Genomic DNA, 26,355 nt, shown 5'->3' on the forward strand with positions numbered 1-26,355 from the left:
TTCTTCACAGTTAGAATCCTTCAGCTTAAGGGGATGAAACATAAGAAGATAAACTAGTCCTGCTGCATATGTAGAGTACATTGTATTACCCCACTCATATATGAAACTCCCGGATTTCCTTGCAGAGGTGGTAGTCAGGATGCCAAGCTTTATAGGAAAATGCACCACCATAAATGTAATTGTGCTTTTTCATAATGAATACACCCTGATTAAGGAGAACAGAATCGGCCTGAAAGAATCACATTACGGGTTTTGTTGTGCCTAAACAAAAAGATAAATGGATGGTCAGCTTTAAATTCATCTTTGTGTTGCAGAATCCGATATCCTGGTACCTCTAGTGACTCGCCACCTTGTTCATTTACTTCCAAAGAGACTTTATGGATGATTTTTGACATAACCACACCTTTGGTCTCACACATCTCGGAGAAATCGGATGCATTCTCATTGAAGACATTTGTCATTCCCAGGCTTTCCAGAAGTGGTTTCAGATCATAATCACCTTCCACGCTAAACTTTGGGAGAAATACATTCACTTTGGTGTTAGCCATCATGCTGGGATTGGTCCACTGTAATAATGTCTCTGGGGTGAGTGCCTTTTCCAGCTGAAGACATAAAGGAAAAATGGAAGTTACTGAGCAGTCCAATGAAAGAAGAAAAAAAAAGATCATTCCTGACCTTCCCAGTCTTATCAAGCCCCCAGAAAGTAAAGTCCAAAAGGCGACCTTTGCTTTTGAATTCACAACTGTAGCATCCAGGGTTAAGCTACTCTCAGATGTACTGATGCAAATAAGACTTAATCCATAGAACACGCCGCTGGAGCAAGTCCATTTTACGTGCATGCTGCTACTCTTACCCCTCTACAAGCCTTTGACAGGCAATCACTTCAACCACCATGTGAAGGAACCTGAGAAAGACAATCTGTACTCAGGTTACACCCAGCCTAGTGGCAAATCCAAAGGTCTTGATCCCTGACCCTACAGAGTAATGAAATTGCTTGTATTTGGGACACAAAAAAACTCCAAATCCAGAGCCTGATCTCAGTCAAGCATGAAGCTGTTTGAGCAATTTTTTAAAAACTGGGAAGAGATGAGGTAGAATTTGGGCCTGTAACAAACTGCTAACAGGAAAGGCCTCTCTTGCATTTTCAGATATGAGTTCTGTAATTTACTCCTACATTAAAAAGTACCTTACAGCTGCAAAGGCAGACTCCTCCTGCCTTTACAATTTATGGCCAGTTGTAGCAAATTACAAAGGAGACTTGCATGATCATCTATCTCTTAATCCTTAAACTTTGAATAGGGGTGAAAGTATGTTCTAAAATTTTCAGAGAAATGACATAAGAAATAGTTGTTCTTCAGGAAAGGCCTTATTCATTTTCAAATTTATGTGCAATTGTAATAAAAAATGGCTCATTTTCAGGCACCTCTGCACAAAATTAAAATTAAGTGTAAGAACTCAGTAAAATAAATCATGGATACATGCCAACTGAAAAAAAATGAGGACACCAGAGTAAGTAATGTCAGCAGTACTGAGTACTCAGTAAGCATGACTTTCAGCACTTTACTATGGAAAGCATAAAAATCTTAAGATGAAAATTATTCTGGGAGTCCAGATTTTCAAATTGAAGCAGATTCCTAAAGTGCATCATGAGCACCTTCTGCACTTCATACTGTTCTCTGTGCGCACCCTACCTAAAACTCTTGTTCACAACCTCATGCTTGGCCACAGTGGAAACAATATCACAGACAGGAGATCAGGAACAGAGAAGCAGAATAAGAAGGTAAATTCACAGAAAAAATACTTTTTGTTTCCTTCTGTATAGCATCTGAATAAGAAAAACCTTCCCTAAGCATATGCCATTATAAGCAGGCTGTTTCCAGGGAAAGCATCATACCAATTATATTTTTTCATCTCACCTTCTCCAAGCCAGTGGTCTCATCTTCAATCTCTTTGGGCAGCATAATGAGCATGCTTACATGTTTGTTAAGGCATGGCAACTCAAGGATGGCAACATTTAATTCTTTTACATAGCCCAGGCAAAAAGTAGCTTCCAGATTCATCATTTGCACTGGTTTAGTTTCAGTCTGCAAAATACAGAGAAAACAATCAAGCATTTCTTTTAATTCACAAATAAGTTGGTGATGGAAAATTTGTAAGCTTGCATGGAATTGCTATGTTGAGTTACCATCAGAGGATTTGTTGGCTTTAACCTGGAATTTAACCAGCTGTAAGAGACCCTGTTGCCTTTTTACAGTAGGCAGCTTTACAAAGAAAAGTGAAATAGAATTCTACTTAATACAACTGCAATATATAGGGGATGTGCCTTAAAAGAGAAATTTACCTAATATCAGTGGCCCTTTATGCTTATTTCACTGAGTGCTACAAACTATACTGTCTAAACAATTATACATTTTAATGCCAGTAAGTACCAAGTACTTGAACACATCTCAACCATGAAGGCCAAGCTGTTTATACAAATAATTGATATTTTCTTCAGGAGCTGAATCAAAAAAAGAAGAAATTTCAGGCTTACCTAAAGCCCATGTCTTTGCCTTTCATGAAGGAAACAAACCAAAACAGAACTATTTTATAAGGAAGATTTACAAACTGTACTGTTCATCTGGAAACATTTAAAATTCAAATGCTAAAATTTGAAATGTTATTTTTGAAAAATAGAAAAAGGAATTTGAGACATTTCCTTAATTTTGGTTTTGATTGTATAATTTTAAAACTTTTTTAGCCGAAACTGTTCCTGATGTGGTAATTTACGAGTATTTTCAATGAACCTGAAACTCCAACTTTCTCATGTGCATATATACATATGTATATATTTGGAGTATAATCTCTTTATCTCACAAATGTTGCCTAGCTTTATATTTTGGTTTAAAGCGGAATGTATGATCACAACATTCATCTCTGGTTACAGATTCCTGAAGGCAATAGCCATAGGCGCTGCACACACTTGAACCTCATGGCTAAGCACAGCGCCAAGGGCTGTAGTCCTCAACCTGACTGGAAAGAGGGAGATTGATGGGGCACCATCCCTGCAGTGGAAAGCACAGGGCCAGGCACATAAGGGGTATTCTTAAAGAAATCCCTCAGGTGTAGATGTTTCACTAGCTCTGTGACCATGAGAAATGCAATGTTTTGTGCTTCACCCCTACTGGGTTTGGGATGCAGCCTCTGGTACAGGCTGCAAGCTCTTGGAAGAAGCTACCCATGAGAGTGTGTATCTCCCTGTAGGCAATGTCTGCTTCTGATCACTTGTACTCAGCTCCTGTTGTCTAAATATACTAACAGGACAGTCTGCTTTTACGCTGGGCCTGACGGATATGAATGCACCAGCAAAGTTTTAAAACAACACAACACGTAAACGGTTTAGTGACCCTTGCAACAGCATATAGATAGCATTAGATAGGGTCTAAGAATCCTATATAAATATTTCTGATTTTCTATTGTTGGGTTTCCTTAGCTCAAAGTTTGCATTTTCTTGAGTGAAAACAGTACTTTTTAGTTTAATTTTTTTTTTTTCAGAACATAACATACCTTGTTGACTTTAAAAGGACATTCTTTGATCTCTGCCTCTGGAAATTTCTTCATCCAATTTGTGATGAAATAAGCTGCATTAACGAGGAGGATCTGAGTCTGGTCACTTACACTGTCCTCATTCACAATATTCTCCATTTTGCCTGTGAACAGGTTTAAGACGGTTGTTAATACAACAATACATTATCAGTATATATGGTAACATTTCATTGAATTAAAAAAATCTGTGTCCTGAACCTCACAAATAAAATATATTAATTCTACTAGAAAATTCCAAAAAGAAGCACTGACTTAAAATTGCAGCTTAAGGTTTGAAAACAGATTTAGGATCAAGGCAGATCTTCCAAATGACGGGTTTTCTTGGCTTACATAGCATGTTATCAAAACTACATTTACTCCTTTTGCTCAGTACCTTAAAGAATGTACTGAATTTTCAGTGAAATTCCCCAGGTTTCAGCAATAAAGTATTTGTCGTTTGGAGGGCAAGACTTGAAGGGCAGTTCCATATTAGCAGCCTCTCACTTCTAGACTGATACATGAGAATAAAATAACCAGAATAGCAAAAAATGTTGCTCTGGTTACAGTTCATAACCAAATACTGCTACAGATTTCAAAAAGAATATGGAAATGTTGCGTGCTTTACTCTGTTTTAGACCTGTGCAAGCATTGCCGTAAAAGACACTGAATTCAGAGCACAGTAGAGGCAAGTCCTGCCTTCATGCATGAATTGCACAGGGCGAGATAATTTCACATGGGCACCTGTGCCATCCCAGGAAAAGCCAGTCGTGGACCCACGTTTTCATATTTGCACCACACGAGGGCAACAGGCAGCAATAGACCCCAAAGATACCTGTGCCCAGGCTGCAAACAGGCTGGTCATGGGCCCTGGGTGATCTCCTGAGCCAGGGCCAGACCTCTGTCCCCAACAGACTGATCACTGAGGGGCATCTCCCATAACTCAGCCCCGTGGTTGGTGGCTCAGCAGCACGGCAGGAAAAATTCCTGCTGCCCCATTCCCACAAGAAGGCAGATAAGAAATGCACATCTGCTTGTGGCTTTCTGGCAAAAGCAGCCAAGCTAGTAATTAACAGCCTAAAATTCAGAGTTCAGCAAGTACTTCCCATCACAGTAAAATGTTTAAAGTAAACCAGGGCCTGGGTATTTGGTGTACCTATATCAGATGTTTGTGAAGCAACACAGCAAGGAGCTGTCATCCTCCCAAACTGTCTTGCTGCAGTCAAGTGTGAGCAGCTTTGCCCAAGGCTAATGCAAGGTCAGTCCCACATTTCCACCTTCAGAAGCGTTGCAGTATAATTCCAAAACAGGCTGACATTGCTAATCCTCATGAATCCAAATAGTAGCTCTAGTCTCCTTGCTTTCTCTATGTGTTTATTTCTAAAACCATTAATAAAGACGTGTCACAAAGACAAAGATCTCTTTCTCCAAAGAGGCAAACAGCACTCCCAAGGTTAAGCTGCACTCACCATCAGTTAGCTCTGAAAGAGATTTGTTGATCTTCTGCCGTGTTTCCTCAGGTTTTTCTTTGAAATCCACTAATTCCAGTTCAGATGGAAAAGGCCTCTTTGTAGAGTTGACAAAGTCCTGAAAGACACAAGGTACCAAAGTCATCCTAGGTTAAATGCCATCCCTGCTCTTTACAGTCTGCAATATCAGCATCCCAAGCCTCACCACAGGGTAGCTGGGGAGTTCATTATAAGTGACAGTGGATGACAACCAGGATGCACAGCTACATTCAGCCTGGAGCAGAGAAGGCTGCGTGGAGACCTCATAGCAGCCTTCAAGTATCTGAAGAGGGCCCATAGGGATGCTGGAGAGGGACTCTTCACTAGGGACTGTAGTGATAGGACAAGGGGTAATGGGTTAAAACTTAAACAGGGGAAGTTTAGATTGATATAAGGATATAAGAGATATAAGGAAGAAGTTCTTCACTGTGAGGGTGGTGAGGCACTGGAATGGGTTGCCCAGGGAAGTTGTGAATCCCTGGCAGTGTTCAAGGCCAGATTGGACAGAGCCTTTGGTGGCATGGTTTTGTGGGAGGTGTCCCTGCCCATGGAAGGTGGTTTAGAACTTGATGATCTTAAGGTCCTTTCCAACCCTAACTATTCTATGATTCAGCACATTGCTCCTAAGGTTGTCTTCAGTCCAGTGGTGTTACATCAGCAGCTAAAGTAACTTTGGTATTGCAGGAGTGACTACGTTGTCAGAGTTTGAAAGGATAAAACAATCCTCAGTCCAGACCTGGGTAATAGAGGAGACTGAGATAAAGGCCACAGGCGGCTCATATCATGTCTCATCACCTGATGAGATGTTTATTGCTGTGGATAGGTACTGTGGATAGGTACTGGCCTTTGCTGTAGCAGAGACCGAACATCAGGCAATCTGATTCATAGAACCACAGAATGGTTTGGGTTGGAAGGGACCTTAAAGCTCATCCAGTTCCAACCCCTGACACTGCAGGGACACCTCACACTAGACCAGGTTACTCCAAGCCCAGTCCAGCCTGGCCTTGAACACTGCCAGGGATGGGGCCAGCCACAGCTTCTCTGGGCAACCTGTGCCAGTGCCTCACCACCCTCATAGTGAAGAATTTTTTCCTAATGTCTAATCTAAATCTACCCTCTTTCAGTTTAAAAACATTCCTATCAATATGATTATAAAATTATCAAATTATTACAGCACCATTTAAACATGTTGAATTTTCTGAAACACCGCTTTTAGGTTGGTGTTGTCTTTGCTTGGGGCCCTATTCAAAAGCAATTTAGGGGAAAAAAAAACAAAGCAAAACAGAACAAACCAAACAAACAAAACCCCCAACCAACCAACCAAAAAAACACCAGTGTTCTTCCCAGGAAAAACACCAGTGTTCTTCCCAGGTATTTGCAAGGTCCATAAGTTATAAGGCCAAACACCACTTTCTCTATTTGTGGTGTTTCCATAGCCAGGCTCCTGCCTCCTCAGACAGCTTGAGTAGTAATTACTTGGGTGTGTGAACTGGACACACACTTGGCCCACCAACTTCTTTTAAAACTCCTTTTTGCTCATAGTTACAAGGCAAAGACCTTGATGTGGCACAGAAGTTAGGTCACATTGAAAACCTACTGAGTTACTGACATAAAGCATATTAATGAAAGAATTAGAAGTGCTGTAATAGTTGCATAGCTTGGGGTCAGGCAGAACACTCATCCGTCCTACAGACTTTCATGGCATCAGAGTATATTACATTGTTCATCATCTGAGTCTACCCAATTAACAGCCAAAAGTGAGAGAATTTTTTTTAAATAACATTGCAGTCTGATACCATAACCCACCAACATACTGGCCAAGCAGTTCATAGCACCAGGCTTTTCTGCAGTACTTACTGTGGTAGGATTAAGAGACTTGTCTACAAAGAGCCGTTTGACCATTTTCAGTGCAAAGAAAGAGCTGAGTTTGGAAACGTCTGAAGTTATTGTTTGAAACCCGAAAGAAACATCTTTGACATCTTTTAAATGGAGTACCTGTAAAATGAATATAATAAAACACTAAACATCTTTATTATTATCATTATCTAAATATTCCTAACAGCTTTGCAAAAAGTAATGCTTGTTTGTGACCAGAATTGTGGCTTTTTGTATTTAAGCTAACAACACAACCTCTCACTGTTCTTACTCAAAAATCATTTATTTAATTGACATCCTCACATAAATCTAAAAATCTGATCCTAATAGAACTTTGACCAATTGCATTTCTTTCCTGTGAGCAGTCCAAGAAAATCAATAGAGCTGTTCATACTGGTGATGTGGCTTTCTCAATTGAAATGCTGTAGTATACAGTCATGTTTTCACCTAACTTATGTTCCTGTTCAAAACCCTGGAGCTTTTAAGCCAGGTAAATGAGGGTCCCAGTTAGTCTCCTTTCTAGAAGTGGACTACACCTTTAAAAATGTTTAACAGATCATCAAGTTTTCTGGTTGCTGTGACTGATACATGACAGGGACTGTAGCGATAAGGCAAGGCAATGGGTTCAAACTTAAACAGAGAAAGTTTAGATTAGACATAAGGAAGATGCTCCTTACTGTGAGAGTGGTGAACCTCTTGAACATGTTGCCCAGAGAACTGGTAAATGCTCCATACCTGGCAGTTTTCAAGGCCAGGTTGGCAACATGGTCTAGTGTGAGGCATCCCTGCCTGTGGCAGAGGGGGTTGGAACTAGATTATCTTAAGGTCCTTTCCAACCCAAACCAGTCTGTGATTCTATGATCCTATGACATCATGTGATATTTCAGCAAAAAAATGATCAAATAAGTATGTCTGCTTTGGTAGACGAAGTATGAGCTGGAGGTAGGGCTTCTCACCCACACGTGGCCACCTCCCAGCTCCTGGGAATGACAAGTCCAGTTCTAGGATGTGCTGGGGTGACCTAAAACTTACTGCTTTTAGGCTCCAGAGGTGAGAGGTTTCTCCTGGTCTTGTTTGAAAATAACCCTGTAAATACGAATTGAATTCCTAATGTCTGCTATTACAGGATCTTTGATGGTGGCTGTTTCATTACAGGCAGCCTGCCCAACCCTTCTCATGTCTCCAACTCCCACATGAGGCATAGCAGGCACTAGCAACCTCCTTTTCCCTCTGTCCTTCACTACTGCTCTTTCTTCCTGAACACATCATATCTTCACAGACACAGCAAATTGCTGTTCTGCCTTAGCCACCCCTCTGTGTCCTTCCCTCTCCCTGCTCAGCAGGAGCAGAAGGAAATAAGCTCCCAAGTGTACAGCACCACACAGGTCTCATAGCCAAACTCCACAGTCATTTCCTCAGAAACAACTTTCTCCACTTGTTTCCTTTTCCTCCAACAGTTTTATTTCTTAGCATGTTACGTGCAGAAAGCTTCTGCGCCTGAAAATTATTTGGGGACAAAGCTACACTACTACTACTTCTTTACCCGGGAGAGCTTTTGGCACAAGTTTGTTAACTGATATTCCAGAGTAAGACTGCCAGTTTGGCTCCCTTTGTATCTAGTGTTTAAAAACCAAGTGTGAACTCAGGGGCAGGCAGAAGCTAGGACATGAGAAACAGGAGATGTTACATTTTAAAACATACCAAGCTCTCCTGAGTATTTGCAGTCAGCACTTTTTATATACCACTTGAGAAACATGAAACATAAACGCATTTGTGTAACAGAGCTACATTTGTGGATGTGTATGCTAACTTATTATGGGATGGTTCAAAGCCAATTACAGACATAAGTGAAAACAAAATTAAGAGCAGATTAATATTTTGAAATCTCCCATTAAGAAGAAAATGCTTGAATTCTGAAATGGTGATGAAGCTGCAGGGGGCATCTAAATTAAAAAAAAATAATCAGAGTTAATTTAATTAAAAAGAAAAAACCCCCACAATGCTGTGTGGAAAAATCTGCAATGCCTAGAAGATCTTCATGGGTATATTGCTACGCAGGTCTGTGAATAACGCAAAACTCATTGTAAACCTGTGGCATGAGTGAGAGCACAGAGGGCTGCAAGTGGGGCTCCCTTCAGTGAACGACAAGGTACAGAGAGGAATTCCCAATGGAGGGAAAATATATTCAAATATGTAGAATATCCATCAAAAGCAGGTGATCATTATCACACAAATGCAGATGGAATTTGCTTCTGATCCACCTTTAAGGAACTGCAGAAACCATGGGCACCCTCACCAGGATAAAAAGGAACTACGCAAACCTCTGCTTACACAGGGGCAGCAGAAGAGGCTGCAAGGCTGTCTCCCTGCACTTTAGAGAGACCCTGATAAACTGCCATACTGCATCATGGTGTTGGAAACAACTTCACCACCACAAGCTGCTTGTAACGAGAAACACTGCTGAAGTCGTGCCTTCTACTGCATCTGCCTCCTCTTAGCGGTATTGCAGAAGAAAGGGGAAATGTCAGTGACAGAGCTGCTAAGGATACTTGCTGCTGACAGACAATGGCAAAATTCTTTCCAATTCGATAAAGCTTAGTCTTTGCTGAAAAAGGAAAAAAGGAAAAAACAATTATCCAGAAAATTGAGTGATCTTGACTGTGACTTGCAGCCACAATCAACACCATGCTAAAAGGAGACAAAGCTTCAATGCAACTGTTGAGGATTCTGCCATGTCCACCTTGTACACAATTGAGAAAGCTCTTTCTTTATGCCAGATTTTCAACCTCTTTTTCTGTGTGGGTTTATGGAGTGGGGAAACTTCCTCGAATTTTGGAGGGACGGTTTGCAGCCTGACTTACACAGGAACCAGATGTCTAGTAGTATATTAATAAGAATAAATAAGAAAGCACTTCCAACTGCCATATAATTTTGCAGACACAGAGCAAAATGCTGACACCTTACCTGTTTCATTTGGTCTGCAGTATCACCTTTCGTAGCTTTATATGCCAGAGCCAGAGACGTTGAGGTACACAGTGGGGAAAATATAATATTGGCTGTTTTGTCCTTCTCACATAGTTTTTTGAACATATCAACTGCAAAGGCAGTGTTTGCTAGTTGCAGAGCATCCATTGTCATCCTGAAACAGAAAAGAGAAAAGAAAGATGACTCAGTGTAATTCTAGCTCCTGCTGTGGTGGGGCTGTGTCAGACCACTGAAAGAGGCTGGACACCAGCATGGGTCTGAGCAGCTTGAACCTTCAGGGAGAAGAGCGAAGGGCCTGACTGAGCCCACTCGGCTTTTGCCAACACACTGGCAGCTCCTGAGGTCTCATCCATATCCAGCCAAAGAAATGAGAGTGGTTCATTAACAGCCATCATCTTCAAGTGACAGATGGCAATCCCACGTATTACACGAGCCAGTATTGCCAGAAACACTCTGGGAAATCTGGGTAGGTCAGGGTGACCCACACACATGAGTCAAATTGGATCACATATGAATTTAATCTGTTTTTAATTGATACTCTTAGAATGTGTCGACTTATAAGGTACTTTGCCTATGCTCTGGGCTCTCCTGGCTCTCAGACAGGCCTTTAATAGTCTCATAATCGCTCCTGTTTCTTGCTTCATGGCTAATTGTTGATCATTGCTTTAGTTTTGGTACATGTCCTTCCTCTGAGGGATAATTCCTCATTCTCCCTAGCCTTGCTCGAAGTCTTCAGAAAGCTGTCTGGTCCTGTAGGTTGAGATTGTCCTAGAAACTTAAAGGAGGCCTCCTAAATAAATACTGCTGTGTGCTCACTCACTAATCACATTGTTTTAACCATAAATATTTTCCTAGTTGTTCCTAATAACTACAGTTGCCACAGGGCTGTTAGCTGATCTGTGCAGTCAGAAATGGGAAGGGTAGTGCCCAAGGGACAGCCGCTGCAGCCCATGTTCTGGGAAAGCCAGAGAATATTCCCATCTTCTAGACTGCTTTCACATACCTGAAATTGCACTTTGGTCTAAGCATGTTTGTGTAGGTTCAAGCTGACAAGGGTGAACCACAGAATTTCAGTCAATAGCACAAGTCTGGCTTTAGACCAGCAAGCACAAAAAGGACAACCCCTTTTGTCATAGTGAATTTGACACTACTCTGCTCTCAGTGTCATCTATCCCTAAAAAAAAAAAAGCAATCTGTTAAAACTGGTGTTAAACAGCTCCATCAAAGCTACTGTCAGAGACAGAAAGGAAATGGAAAAGATAAATATTTAGCATAAGATTTCACATAAAGGATATCTCCAGCATTTGCTCCCTTCAGAAAAAAATGGCAAAATAGTGGAATAAATATGGAGGGGTGATTTTAAAAGCTGTGTTCTTATCCAGACACATACCTATCCAGACACATACCTATCTACACTTGCATGTCAGGCTCTGACACTGAAGATCTAGGGGCCCTATTTTATCCTATCATGAAAAGGAAAGTCAGTTATTTCTTACATTGGTAGAAGGTTTGCTAATCTTTTGAGAAACACCTTAAGGACAGGGATTTCTCTCCAATAACTAAATACTACAGTCTCACTTACTTACTTAGTTCATATAATTTACATCCTAGTCCAGGAAAGACCTTACTTTCCTGGGAGAAAGGAGAAGCAGAAAGGTATGAGAAGACAGAAAGGGGAAGAGGGAACATATGGGCAGGCAACTGTCTCCAGCAAGGTACCTTTCTTGACTGCTCCCGCTCCTCCCCGTTTGGAAAGGCATTTTGAATTAGAACTGTCTCCTATTTGAGTGCATGTGTCATACTGCCCAAACGTAGCTGAACATCTGACACTACTGTACAGAGACACCATTGTGGTACTTGACAGTAGGGAATGACTTCCAAATAATCTGTGGTATTTAACATTTTTATGGGAGTAACAGAACTGGTGCACAATTTGCCTGTGACACAGTAGGGAGAAACACTTTTCATTTACTTGTAAGGCCTGTTTGATTAGAAAAGGCTTCTTATAACATAAATGTCTTTATTTTTATTTTAATTAACTTACAAATGTTCTTGCATCTATTTGGTAAGGCAACTGTTTTACTTGGCAGCTGGTTTGTTTTGGGCTAAGAGATGCAGTATAAAAGGCTACTGAAATGCATTGCACAATCTAATCAAGTAAAAAGCCACAAAGGTACTGGCATAAAACCAAGGCTCTTTAAATCCGCGTTTGAAAAGCACACCTAACCGGCACTGCACTCTTGCAAAATGTTCTGACTGTTGGTATTAGCAACAAACTGTTTGCTAACAAATTTCCTTCCACTGGGAAAAAAAAAAATAAATGGGAATTTGTCTTGAAGAGGGGAAACATTAAATATATATCACTGAAGAAAGTTATCCCCACATAAAAATATAGAAGAGTATGCTTTGCAACATCTAGGGACCAGTAGCCTGGCAGTGCCCAGCAGCTGCTAGGTAAAGAGAGATTATCCATGTGAGATCCCATTTTACAGTGTCAGCAGGTAGTCATGCTGATGTCAGAGTGAGGCTCAGGAAACATATCTCAGAGATCTTATGTGTCTAAAGCACCAGCGCAGTACTGCAACCATCTACCTCATTTACGTAGTTGCAATTTATCATGCACAAAAGCAAATAATTACTGGAAAAGTGGGCTCAGCATGCACCATAAAGGACAACAGCTTTGGGCAGAACAGTGGCAAAAGTCAGTTAAAACAAATTTGAAGGACTGAGACTGCTGATGAGGGAGTAACTTGGAACAAGAGGCAAAGCAGCAATGTAACATCATCCTAGTTGCTCATCCCAGACATGCACTTCTGTGCCTCTGCATGTCTTAAATAAACTGACTTGCACAGGCTACCTATCTTATCTTCCCCATTAACTCAACCATTCACAATGAACACAGAATACATAATCCTTATCTCCTTTTCTCTTTCTCTGTCCTCCTCCCCAGCCCAAAATTTTGAGATTTGTGGCAAGTAGCAGCTTCCCAGGTATTTCTTACTGAGAACCTGGTGGAAAATTACCCAGGTAACAAAGAATGTGTCATTTGACATCTACCACCCTCAAGAAGTCAAACAATACAAAGAACATCACAACGCAGAATGAGGCATGTAGCTCATCTGAAAGAAATCTGACTTAAAGAATATAATTCTTTAGTGCTGGATGGCCTGATATTATTCTATTCAGGCCTCTGGATCTTCCTTACAGGCCAAAAATCAACATGCAATAATAACCACTTAAAAATACTTCTTGTCCTTTCTAGCTTAATATTGCAAATCCTATGCTGTCATTCTAACATTGGTATTTTCAGTTATACTGGCAAACCTAGGGTGATTTTGAGATGTGTTTGTGCTACCTGTGTTCTGCTTCCTTGAGTTGCAAGAGATTCAGAGTGAGAAAATAAAATAGGAAATTTTGCAAAACTGAATGAAACTCCTTTTCCTTATGCCAGTGAAAAGCTGTACCATAGCTTAAAACCTCTTCTGACCTCATTAGTAACGCTGATACCGCTCATGTTGGTTCATTTTCTACAAAGTTTCAGTGCTCCTTTTTCAGCGAGGAAAGCAGGAGGTACTTCATGGTGAACCTTTCATTTACCTTTTGTTCATATATTAACTGCTGGTACTCTCAAAGCCTCTTTTGTTTGGAGTGAAACTATTCCTGGTAGTGGTAAAGCTCTCCATTCTCACAATTTCTTTCAGTGCTACCATTCAAATAATGCCCATTCATGGCATTTTGTTGGGAGAAAAGCTCAGTCCCACCCACCTTGAATGACGGGCTGGACAGAGAAGAATAATCTCTATATCACTTTTTTAATTCACCTGGTCAGCCAGTTTTTATGCTCCAGTTATTTATGATGTATGATATTTAGGAGCTTATGATATTCATATTATTGAAAAAAAAAACTGTAGTAAACATTTCAAAATGTTAAATCTCACTAAAGACTTGAGCATCCCAAGCCTTGGGAGACCAGTAAAGCCAGTTCCAGTCAAGTAAGAAGGGCTGAAGCTCCCATCAAGAGGAAAGCCTATTAGCTACCCATTAACAGTCTTAGAAATTAGACCTAGCTCCTGAGTCAGTAATCACAGGGAACCCTCTAACAGGGAGGAGTAAAAAAACCCGAAAATGAAATTTCAGAAAGGCCTGCTGCATTGATTCTTGCCGAGTCCCTTCTTTCCCAGGAAAGCGGTTATGTCAGCATTTCCAGAGAGGCCTGCGGCACTGGGGCATCTTCTAAGCACAAGTAGCTTGTGATCCACCCAGCTTTTCTTGAAATTGTCACAGAGTTACAGAAGCGCTTTCAGGTACAGAAGGGAGCCAAAAGGCTACTGAACCAGTTTGGAAAAACCTGATTTAAACATGTTTAAGACACCATTTTTGCTTAGTCACTCTCGAATGCAACAACAACAACAAACACTCCCCCCTCCCAAACCAAGAGGGAGGATTTGTTTACTACCTGCTTACTAAGAGAAAAGCTAAATATAGCTTATTTTTAAAAAATATAACCAGGAGAATAGGAATGTCTGTGTGGAAATGTCTGACAAGTCATTTTAACTTTATGGTAGGAATGATAAAGCAGAACACGTATTTATTTCATTCTTGTCCTGGTTAAGCAGTCCTTCCAGGAGAAGTCACTTGTGACAGATATAGCATGGCCAGTGCTGGTCATTCAGTGCTGTGGGAGTGTTTTTAGTTTATAGCTCTGGAGCTGTGAGTGCCAGTGCTGTAGTCTCTCTAGTCCAAACAAACTTTCACTGTCTGAAACCGTATGAAACAAGATACATGCATGTTTCACAAATGAGGCATTCATACTTGAAATTAGCTTAAGCACTGAACATGACCCACTTTAGTTTTTATTCGGCAAACAGAAAATATAAAGGAAAAAAGGGACTTCTGTAAGCCTCTTCTTCTTACTTCTATACACATGACAACTCTCTACCTGGCAGAACACCTGGCTATGCAACAAGGACACAATTTCCTCTGAACAGACATTTGTTTGAGGAACACAAGACACCAAACTGATGTGGGACTAGAACATCTTGTATGGCTGGGAAAAAGCACTGTCAGCAACATAGCAAGTAAAGTCACTCCAGGAAGGAAATCGGGATGAGCCACCACAATATGCTTTGTTATACCTCAATAGCCAGTGAATTCTTTAAACTAAATTGTCACACTGAAAATAAATTGGTAATTACTGGACCAAAGTTCCTGCCCTTCACTTTAAGCAAGTGTGGGTTAATCACTCGAGTTATAAAGCAAATGGAGTGCAGTGTACACACCTCTGCATAAAATGAAAGGAATACTCCTCTATAACAGAGACTTACAAGACAGTCCAAATGCTATTTTGACACATGGAGCATGTTTCATGGTATCATACACAATCTGTTTTTTCTGATATGGGGAAAGCCATTTGCAATAAACCACCATATTTTAATAATTTGTAATGCCCTCCACTGTCTCACCTGCCAGATCCTATTCACTTCTTCCAATAAATCTTTTCAGAGGGAAGACATATAGCATAGCAATGCAGCAATTCTGGGATGAAACCAAAACATTGCAGTTTAGGGAGGATCTTTGCTCCTTTCATTTCAGATGGTATCTTTTTGAATGAACTTCCTTATCCCACTCCCTCTACAACATTATGTTTCACTGTGAAGATTTTTTTAACTATTACTTAGGTGTGAACTAAAGTATCAGAAGAGGAAAAAAAGTTGTACTTACTTTGCAAAGCTATAATCCTGGTAAACAAGCCAATGGAATAGGTACAGCACGAAGAACTAGCTACCCGTGGTGAAACCTTGCTGAGCAGAAGACTGTCTTACCTTGCCTGCTCATTGACACCACTCCCACTTTACCAACCTTAATTTGTGCAGACACACACTCCCTCTCACTCTCTCTTTCTTCCCTCCCCCAGCCTTAATCATGCTTCATAGCAACTCCTGCATTGCAGGAGCGAAATGATTCACACCCGAGTTGTCTTTACCTGCCCAGCTACTGAAGACAACAACAAGCTCTGGCAGGAAAGAGCAGCCTTTGTGCATTGCCTTCAGCAAGCACAGTACAAAAGGCACCAGACAAGAATGAAGGAAGACTATGAAGGAGAGAATACAGAAGTGGATGAGCAAAACAGTACTCCAAATTACTTTGGAGTTTCCGCTATTTGCAGAAAAAACTGCAATTGTGAAAAAGACACCCAGGCTAACAAACAAAACATGTAGGAGTGCACGGCTGAGCACCTCGCATCTGTATATGCATTAAGACAGTGCCTTAACTGTGTCTTTGTAAGGGGCACAGGTCTGTATTTGGTTGCCCTGAAAGCCCAAGGCCAGACTGGAGTTAACACTCCAGGAAAAATACCTGCCCTCTTTATTGCTGTAAAGCAAGAGCTTCCTCACACAGGCAGCCAGGTCTTCTGCAAGAGAGCAGCCTTTTCTGCTGTCTGTAGAAGTGGAAGGGGAGCAGAAAGTCCCATCCCTTCACCTGCGGGATGGGGACTCCTGGGTTCATGTTGTAAAGTTTCTTTTAAAGGCTGGACAATGGAAAAAACACTGCCAAGCTGGAGGTGTATAAACATCACCCACAATCAGGTAACTGCTCTGTGATGGCTGAGGTCAGGCACTATGTAGCTGTACTGAATCCTTCAGCCTGACCTAGTTACTGCTGAGAAATTAATTATTTCTGGTCGTGGTGCTACAAAACTAATAATCACTGCTGCAATTGTGATGCTTCAGATGAAGGAGTCCACACTGACACTGGTAACTGAACAGCTCAGAGGGAAGTCTTGCTTCCCCTGAGAATGGGTATTTTGGGCTTATTCGCTGTTGGAGGTAATGTTAAAATAGCTGTGACTTCCTGGTAGCTTCTTACTCATATTTATGAGAACTCCTGACATATGACTGTGTCTTACTTACAGCCCAGCCAGGAAGATGTGGAAAAGTAAAAGATGCTGACCTGAAAATTACAACATGCTTAACCTCAGGTAGTTGAGGTTTGCAAGGGACAAGAAATGAAGCCACCCTCCCAGACCAGGAACACTCTCTCTTGGTCTGACTGAATAACAACTACTTGCATCAGCTTCCCTGTGTTCTGCATTTACCTTTCACTAAATTAGTCTTGTTCAGTTTAATCTCAAAGCATTTTCAATACACACCTATTATGGCCTGTATTTCTATCACCAAGTAAAAAAAAAAAAAAAAAAAAAAAAAAAAAAAAAAATAGAATAAAACAAATAACAGGATTTTTCCTTATAAAAAAATCAGCCTGCTGTTAGTTGGACACCTTCTATTGTGATATTATGTCAGAAAATAAGTTAAGTAAATCAGGGAAAAACAATGGGTGTGTGACATGGAACACTTTGGATATTAAAGCCTTGTAACACAGACAAGTCACAGTCAACTGACAAAGTAGTAACTCAGCTCTTGTCCTCTTGCACCTCTTGCAGGTCTTCAACAGCCCAAGGAAAAACATGAAGCTGGATGCTGGGATCCAGCAGTTACATACATGTGTCTTCATCTATGAACTGGCAAGCTGAATGCACTTCATTGCAGAAGGCATGCAACCAGCCAGGTGACTCTCTTATTACTCAGCCTGCTTTCAGCCCTCTCTCCCCCAGCTCTCCCTGCCACTCCCTCTGAACACCTCCTAGGAACGCTGTCCCTACATGCTGCTGGAAGGGAACAAAAACCAGCCACCTTCTGTCCACTCTTAAGGCAAGCTCATTTGGGAGGAGGGAAACTCCTGCTGCTCAACAGCACATGGAGAACTATTCTATTTCAGAGACTCAAAGCATCCACTGTAGTGTTTTGTTTGTTTGTTTTTTCCTTCCTCAAACTCACTAATGTTCAGTGCATACTTGATTGCAATTAATGCTGTTATGCCCTGAAGACCACATGGGAAATCATCTACAAGTGGAAATGAATAATAAATATAATAAACTGGTGCATTCTTTCTATGCTGCCAGTCACGAAAGGTCTCCTAATCAAGTTACGGCTTTCACAGTAAGCTGTGGATCTTGCAAGGAAGCCAATGATAGGAGGTCATTTGTACATTTTATTTTGATTCAGTGACCTATAACTTTAACACAATTAGAAAAATTCAAAGGGTAAGATTGCAGAGTCTGTAAACAGGTACACACAGCAGCACTTCTAATATTCCCCACATAACATGAGTTCAGATTTCTTTTTAGCAACAGGAATAACTGATAGCCCAAATATTTTTAATTTTCATAAGAAATGCTATCAAAGATCAGACTGACAGTTACAAACCACAAGGTAATTTGAAATTAGAATAACACTTGCAATAATAAAGTGTTATTCTCTGGTTCCATTGAGAAAGACAACTGAACAGCAACAAGCTATCTCTATTTTCTTTTTCTTCCCAAGGTGTATGCCGTTACACATAAATGATGGTGTCACGTAGCAACACACTGATTCAACATGTATGGTAGCAACACAGTTTTCTTCAGATATGTCTGCTGACGTAGAAGTATTACTCACCAGTGATTACTTCTAACAACAGACTGGAAATTAATTTCTCATACCTACTTACTTACTTTTGTTTTTTTTTTTTTAGTGAGGCTGTTCTGGACTGGGTTGTACATTTCATTGGGAAAAAAGCTAAAATAGGCAACCAAATACATGACAGCTTTCAGTGAGAACAAAGCCTTTAATCTGGTGATAAGAAATGAATGATCCCATGTTCTGGAATCAGGCTGTTAAGAATCTGACTACTTTCCCTAAAGGTATTGCTCCCAACACTTAGCACCAGGCATAATGCTTGGTGCAATACAAATAAATCAGCTTAACAGAGACAGATTTGACTGACTACTTGGAAGAGCCTGTGAAGGAGCCTCCTAATATGACCAGGAAATCAAAGTATAAGGGGAAATACATACATATAAAAGAGACAAGAAAAACCATGGCACATTACTCTGAAACTTCATCTTTTTCCCACTACAAAGACTAAGATCAACTCCTGTGAAACAAAAGCAGAGAGACAATGCTGTGGATTAATCACTTCTCACTAAAACTTCTGTGATCCGCTCTGTCCAGGACAATAAAATTTCAAACCCATCCCTGTGTGCACTGCTGGTTCAGGGTGCCATCTCATGGGGACACAGTTAATATTCTTTTTCCCTTGTCACCAATGCCGGCAGTTACTGCACCATCTTCCTTTGCCAGGCTGGAACTATGAGTCAACATCACCTGCCTTAATGTCTGTTCCAGAAAAAATGCAAACATTCTCACATTTGTCATGTTTCCTTAGTCTTCTCTTTTTCTTCCCATGTAATGATATTTCCAAATCTTTGAAGTACCACTCCCTAGTATTCACAAAATCGTAGAATGGTTTGGGTTGGAAGGACCTTAAAGTTCATCCAGTTCCAGCCCCCTGCCACAGGCAGGGACATCTTCCAACTAGACCAGGTTGCTTCAAGCCCAGTCCAGCCTGGCCTTGAACACTGCCAGGGATGGGTCAGCCACAGCTTCTCAGGGCAACCTGTGCCAGTGCCTCATCACCCTCACAGTAAAGAACTTCTTTCTAATATCTAATCTAAATCTGCCATCTTGCAGTTGAAAGCTTGTCCTGCCCCTTGTCCTATCTCTACATGCTCTTGTACACAGTCTCTCTCCAAATTTATTGTAGGCCCCCTTCAGATACTGGAAGGCTGCTATAAGGTCTCCCATGAGCCGCCTTCTTCTCCAGGCTGAACAGCCACAACTCTCTCAGCCTGTCTTCATAGAAGAGATGGATTGTTTAGGTGAATGGATTCACCTGATTGAAAACACCGTACTATGGGAGTACTGCTACTGAGGATGCTTTCTCTACATATCCAGTCTGTTGTGCTCAAGTATAGATCTGTGGAGGACCTCAACTACTGAATTATGTCAGCATAATAATCCATCAGTAAATTCCTAACTGAGCATTGGAGCAATTTTAGAATTGTCATCCTTCACCTAACAAAATAAAATCTGTATTGGGATAGGACTGCCCCTGTGACTGGATCACGGTGGGAACTCTAATGAGAGAGGAGACCATATTGACATAAGCTAAATTAGCAGACGTACCTTTCCCAAGAGGAGTAAAGGGACCAAGCAGCCCTCTCCCTCAGACACCAGACTAGTTTTAACTCAGGGCTTCAGTTTCTGGAAGGGGTTACATGACCTTCACTGCCTTCTAGTAGACCTGGACTCTTGACAGACAGCTTCCCTCCCAGCTTTGTGTTTGTATTACTCCCTTAAGTGGGTATGAGAACTAGGGATACCCCCACACCCCCACCGCCCTTTCTTTTACCTACAGTCATCAGTAGATGAGTCACTCTCTTCTGTAATCCCAGTAGTTGTGTGACTGTACGATTAATGCAAGCCAAGGCACACACTTTCCCAGAGTTGCTCAGTGCAGTTTCATAGCCTGAATATATGTGTATCACAGGAAAATAAAGGCTTAGAAACAATATTTGCTAAAGATTTCACTGGAAATGGAAACAGAAATTCGGCCTTCACAGGCTGAATTTTCTCCTGTTGTCTGCTTTCAGTGGAGGATGGAGTGAAGGACTTTGTTTATCCCTGAATGCAGCTAAGATGAGGTGTGAACATGTTAATTCTTGCTTCTCCTGTTGGTATTTGGCAGACCTATGAAGGAACACACCCTGCAAGTTTTCTGTATGATCAGGAAACTATAGAAGTTATAGCTGCAAACCATCTTGACTTCCAGATGTAAAATTTAGAAATAATAGCCTAAAACCCCAGCTAACATGAACTGATTAGTGCCCATGATAGCAAGGGAGCTATTTCCATGCAGAGCAGTAGCAGGACTACTACCAGTAACGCAGGACTACTAGATTGGCATCACAAAACGCATAGAAAAGAATATTGTATTAGCCTATAATAAGGAAAATATATTCTATATTTTACAAAATAAAGTGTTAGGACTTGATAATAGAATGCTTCCTTTTCACTTTCCTAGTTACATTTACCCAGACGACAGGCAACCTATGGAAAAGTAGCTTTCTTCAGTCATTTTGAGATCTAATGCTCCCATTAAGCTCTATGGGGAAATTTCAGAGGATACTGCATGTATATCCCAGCAAGCTAACAAACTTATTAGCACAATAACATTAACATTTATATAATAGGAGTAGGACATAAAGATGTAGTTAGGTCTACAGAAATTTGTGGTAATGCAAATACCTATCCATCTGTCTATCTAAGGTCAGGATTCAAAGCCCACTGTGAAGGTGGCTATTGACTTCAGTGGATTTTGAGTAAAAGAAGGCAACAGACTTGTTAGCGAGAATCGTATTGAAAGGTGTGGAAAAGGTGTTGTGCATGTGGAAGGATTACAGACAGCTCATGACAGAGTAATAGCCTGGTTCAAAGAACTTCCTGCATAAGATGAAAATTACTCTGAGTGGCTTGGATGAAGAGAAAGTTAAATGACTTCTCTATCCTGTTTCTGCTACTTTCCTTATAAGACCTAATTAAAAGGCTTAGGAATTAAAAGAGGAATTAAAATTTAGAGGGATCCAGGAAGGAAATGATAGCCCAGAAATGTAGTGCAGGCTAGACTGCAGTAGCTACACAGCTTGATACTCCTAGTACAGCTGCTGGCCTTTGGTGGTTTTGGGACTTCTTGTGCTCCCCTGAGCTTGCATAAGTGAGAGATGCAACAGCAAGTGTCTTATCACTGTGATGCTCATCCCCCAGTACACCACCATTGCATCTCCCATATTGTGGAAAGGGGGAACATATTGGTTGGAAGACACGTTGGATGGCCCAAATTCTTCCTACCCTCCTGTGAATTCAAGAACTGTGAGACTTCAGATCTGAAGCAGAGGGGATTTTTAGACTCTCACTTCTTAAAACACTATTTTGAAGAAAATTACAAGACAAACCACCATTCAGAAGAAAAACTATTTGAAGGAGCTGGAGCATGGCCTAATCCCAGAACACATCTCTTATCCTTTATTTCCTCATTCATTCTGACTACAAGACATTTAGTAATGTTGCAAATACTGCTCCCTACAGTCACACAGGAAAAAACCACTTTGAATTTAGCATGAGAATGAAGTCTGCTGGAAACCTCAGATGTAGCACATCAGTTTTAAAATGTATTCATGCAGTGTGACTCTCTGCTTTGCAACAGCTAAATTCAGTTATTCTGCTGCATATTGGAACTGCAAAAGTTATTCCCCCATCATCTGTGTAGAGGAGCTTGGTAATACTTTTAAAAGCACATACTTGAACAGAACTGCTTTTCTGCTTCTCACTGCCTAACAATTTAGATTCCTGGAAGCCTGGCAACAGTAAACACTACAGGCTTTCTATTGCACAGGAGAGCAAATTCCCAGAAAGAAAAACTGGGTCAACTCACAGATTTGTGTCTTTTTAAGACAGTGAGACACAAACTGTGACAAGCAGCTGGCTTGAACCTTTGCATAACATGGGCTGTAGAACCTGATCTACCGACTTAATGAGACCCATGATTTCTCTTTGGATTATAGCATATATTTTTAAAAAATATGGCAGTGATTAAAAAGAGACCCCAGATGATGAGAGTGTCTACACTATCCTTAGGAGCTGTTCAGAGATTCTACAGGTCATCAAAGTATTAAATGAAGGCAACACGAAATAATCCAAAATGCACAATCCAAGCTTGAAGCTTTCTGAACTCAAAGAAGCATTGGCTGTGGGACATCTTTCAATGTTTTTAATAATAAAATCTCTGAAGTGAGTCGGGCTGTGAACCTGCTAAATGCTGTGACTGTGGAAACATTTCAAGGAAAAATGCAGCCACACCAAACTCAACAATGCATAGCACATAATCATATATGGGTGGCTAGGAGTTGGCAGCTCCAGCTGGCAAAATTGGGTATCTTAAATGTACATGAGTCAAACAATACAGCCCTGAAGCCACATCTGCTCAACAGTGCATTAAGTCATCACTGAAGAGATTTTACTCCATTTAATTCATTTAATCTCAATGAGTTAGCAAGACCTAACATACAAAATGCTATGCAGAGAAGACATAGGTGAAATGTTTATCCTTGGCCTGTATACAGAACGCCATGCAGTTCCTATGTGGTGAGTTTATGATGAGGAAAGCCCCACCAGAAATCACCGGATTTATGCTGTATAGGGAAAAATATTACCCTTGAAGATAACACAGGCAAAACTAAGAAAAATAATCAAGCCATGTGATGAGATACAGATTCTGAAGACCACTTACTCCTCAAAAAAACAGTCCTTCAAGATTTGCACCAAAGCTCACCCTTGCTTTGAGTACCATAGATGTAACACGGCTTTATTTTGGCTTCAGTCTTTCTGGTCCTGAGTACAGCTTTAACTCTTTTCCTCCTGGGCACCATAGCTATACAACACCCTCTCTGCACCTCAAGTCCTGAGTGCATTAAAAATAATGGCTCTTAGGATACAGCTCTCTTCCACCATGCTGGTGTGGTTTCAGTGCTATTAAAGTGGTTATAGATGGCAGCTATCCACCCAGGAATACCAAAGCAGCAGTACTCCAAAAGGCACTATGTTAGAGGCAGACACATTCCCAATGACAACTGGTGGCTTGGATCTCTTAGAACAGCGGTGCTCCTGCTTTTGAGGCCCTCATGTTTCCCGGTGCTGAGGGGGAGGCTTCAGACTGTGCAGGCCACACAGCCAGACTGACAGCCTGTGCTCAGCACAGCTTCACCACACATCCTTTGGAGGTCCAATCTCAGGTGCATGAGCTCTCTGTGTTTACACCAAACTAGATCAAGGTAACACAATGGGATTTGGACAACCTGAATTTTACTTGCTAGCTTTGTTACTGACAGCCTTTGTTACCTAGGTCACAGTGATCTTTCTGCATAGTTTCACCAGGTAGAAAAATACAAAAAAACAGAGGTTATATTTTCTCTGCCTTGCCTTGCCTGTTTTCAGTTACGTTCTCTGAGACAGTGATTTCTCTTAATTGCTCAGCTCTCATGTCATCTAGGTAATACTGAAGCCTCACTCTGATACTAATATTAGTCATCTCTAGCCACCTCTCAGCTGATGTAATGGAGGAAAATCACAGCTATGAGGCCTGGCTGTACTGCAGACATGACTTATTTTATATCCATCTATCCTTGGCCCAAGGTGTCCACACAGCATGTAATGTGGACGCCTTCCTTCCATACCAAGAGATGGCAGCAGGAAGTGTTCTCCACAGTAGCTTACTCAGCCTTAACATGGAAGATCATACATGCCTGTGCCACTCACCTGAAGTCACAGCAATGTGAGTAACAGTGCCCCAGGGAATTAAGAGATGGACTTGGCTGAGGCCAAACAGGTACCTATATTAACATCTTTAAAACACTTTATTTTCATTACACTTTGTTGTACACCATCATTGTGATACGGATTCTTAGAATATGGTAACACAGGAACTTCTGTACAGGGAAGTGTCAGATAATGTGACTGTATTTGTTCCTAAAACTGAAGTAATATCCTTTCTGTGACAATTCATTAGATTCTCAGGAATTAATTTTGATGTTATTACTCAGCATTCAGCCAGTCTTTCCTCAGGCAAAACTAGCTGCAAGGTGCAATTATAGTAGGAATACTGTATGAGTAAGACTTAAGCAACAAGTGCAAGATTTAGCCTGTTATCTGTATACATAGGTGCCTTCTCTTTTTTATTTGCTTTCTTTTAAATTTCATTCACATTTGCAGAAACCAGATGGGTTTTGTGGAGTTTCAGAAGCTAGTTCAGTGCTATTGGGGTGGCATTTGCTACTTACACGCTTGTGACATACTGTTTTAGGCCTTTAGATCTAAAAGCTAAATACAACATTACAGATTTGAAAATCATAGGTACAGGTGACACAGCCAGGAATATTAGTGACAGGAATGTATCTGACAATATGCTGTTACACAAATCAGAATGAGAAGGTAAAGACAGAAGGGAAATTGAATCCCCAAGGAAGTAGTGTGGTTTTTTTTTAAAAAGGAGGTTAAAAGTAGACCAAGATGGCATAATTAACAGTAAAAGTGTAAAAAAGGATGGGTTTGCCTCACGCTTTGAAGACGTAATAAGAAAGAAGCAGTTACATGTGATTTAAGCCACAGAGCTTCTTGAGCACTTCAGACCATGGATGCTCTCATTGAATCCTGCTGCCAATGAAGCTATAAGTTTCCTTTAGACATCATCAGCTCTCCCATCACTTGGCCAATTTCAGTTGTCTTTTGTGACAAATGCAATAAACCATATTTTCTGAATAATCTCTCTTTACCATCTCACTTCCCAAAGCCTGATTACATGACTTTATCTTTGGGAAATCACATCTTCTCACATTTGCAATCGAGCTAAGAAAAATGGCTGTTTCCAACCATGCCTAAAACTCAAACAAAGCATCCTCCAGTATGCGGGTATATGAAGTCACCAAAATAATCTGCCAACCAGATGGCTTGAGGAAAAGATTGCCACAACCTTCCCGATATGGGGGTCACTGTGGGGGTGCCTTTTATACTCTGCCCAGAACAGGCAGCCTACCAACAGTATCAAACAGGTTCACTGAACTATCATATTAGAAAACAAAATCAAGAAGTGACACTGAAATTCATAAGTGTACTTACTAATCTATAACTACCTCTACAGGCAAATCTCTAATTTACAACTACCTCTAACTCTAGCTCACCACATGTACTTGAAAGGAGGATGCAGTGAGGAGGTGGCTGGTCTCTTTTGCCAAGTAACAGGACATCAGGTAACGGCCTCAAGCTTCACCAGGGGAGGTTTAGATTGGATATTAGGAAAAAATTCTCCATTGAAAGGGTGATCAGGCATTGGAACAGGCTGCCCAGGGAAGTGTTGGGATCACTATTCCTGGAAGAGTTCAAAAAACATGTAGATGAGGCCCTTAGTGACATGGTTTAGTGGTGGTCTTGGCAGTCCTGGAGTAATGGTTGGACTTTATGATCTTACAGGTCTTTTCCAACCTAGCTGATTCCATGATTCTATGATGCCAAGTCAAACTCACATTGTAGTCACTTGGAGGTAGTTGGAAGAATGAGGTTTATTAATCTGGTGAAATTTCCCAGATATTCTTTTTTTCGCCCTAAAGGAATGACAGCAGCACAGGGAAGCATATAGCGCTCACTTAGGAGAGGTTCACACAGCCACACAGCAAGGGAACTTCGCAAAACTGGTTTATCATTTGCTACATGTTCTGCATCACTTCCTCCTTCATATTCTGTGGGCATCGCACCTTACCCGAGTGTTATTACTAACACACGGGTGAGCAACACCCGATTGCTCATCACCGTGCCCATTAAGAGCTGGTTCTGCCACTAAAAGCATTCAGAACTTGGGCTGTGCAAAAGACAGCACCATTGAGGGCACCAAACCGCGGGAGAGGCACAGCAGAGGGGCCAGAAACTTCCCTAAACAAAGCAGA

General features: G+C 41.0%; 1 protein-coding gene across 2 annotated transcripts; it reads right to left on the bottom strand.

Annotated features, from left to right (window-relative positions):
- SERPINB5 (serpin family B member 5) lies at positions 1-26,354 on the bottom strand. Of its 2 annotated transcripts, none has more exons than XM_057399373.1 (7): positions 26,172-26,354; positions 9,909-10,083; positions 6,927-7,064; positions 5,031-5,148; positions 3,547-3,689; positions 1,917-2,084; positions 1-602 (listed from the first exon to the last, which is right to left on the bottom strand). In XM_057399373.1, the coding sequence occupies exons 1-7, from the start codon at positions 26,228-26,230 to the stop codon at positions 210-212; spliced, it is 1,194 nt and encodes a 397-aa protein (XP_057255356.1). In that variant the 5' UTR covers positions 26,231-26,354; the 3' UTR covers positions 1-209. The 2 variants fall into 2 exon arrangements, with proteins under 2 accessions (XP_057255356.1, XP_057255357.1); XM_057399374.1 differs by lacking the exon at positions 26,172-26,354 and adding an exon at positions 15,651-15,773.
- Between the last annotated feature and the right edge of the window lies 1 nt (position 26,355).

The sequence above is a fragment of the Pezoporus wallicus genome, unplaced genomic scaffold (assembly GCF_028554395.1).
Source record: "Pezoporus wallicus isolate ANWC-B61680 ecotype Strahan unplaced genomic scaffold, APGP_CSIRO_Pwel_v1 contig_818, whole genome shotgun sequence".
NCBI lineage: Eukaryota > Metazoa > Chordata > Aves > Psittaciformes > Psittacidae > Pezoporus > Pezoporus wallicus.

What these genes read in the sequence shown, in the direction of transcription:
- SERPINB5 (XM_057399373.1), bottom strand. Translation starts at nt 26,230, where the DNA reads ATGGGCACGGTGATGAGCAATCGGGTGTTGCTCACCCGTGTGTTAGTA. An exon ending in TCTTTCAGAGCTAACTGATG is followed by an intron (nt 3,690 to 5,030) that starts GTGAGTGCAGCT and finishes ACCTGTTCACAG; the next exon opens with GCAAAATGGAGAATATTGTG. An exon ending in GTCCTTTTAAAGTCAACAAG is followed by an intron (nt 2,085 to 3,546) that starts GTATGTTATGTT and finishes TGTATTTTGCAG; the next exon opens with ACTGAAACTAAACCAGTGCA.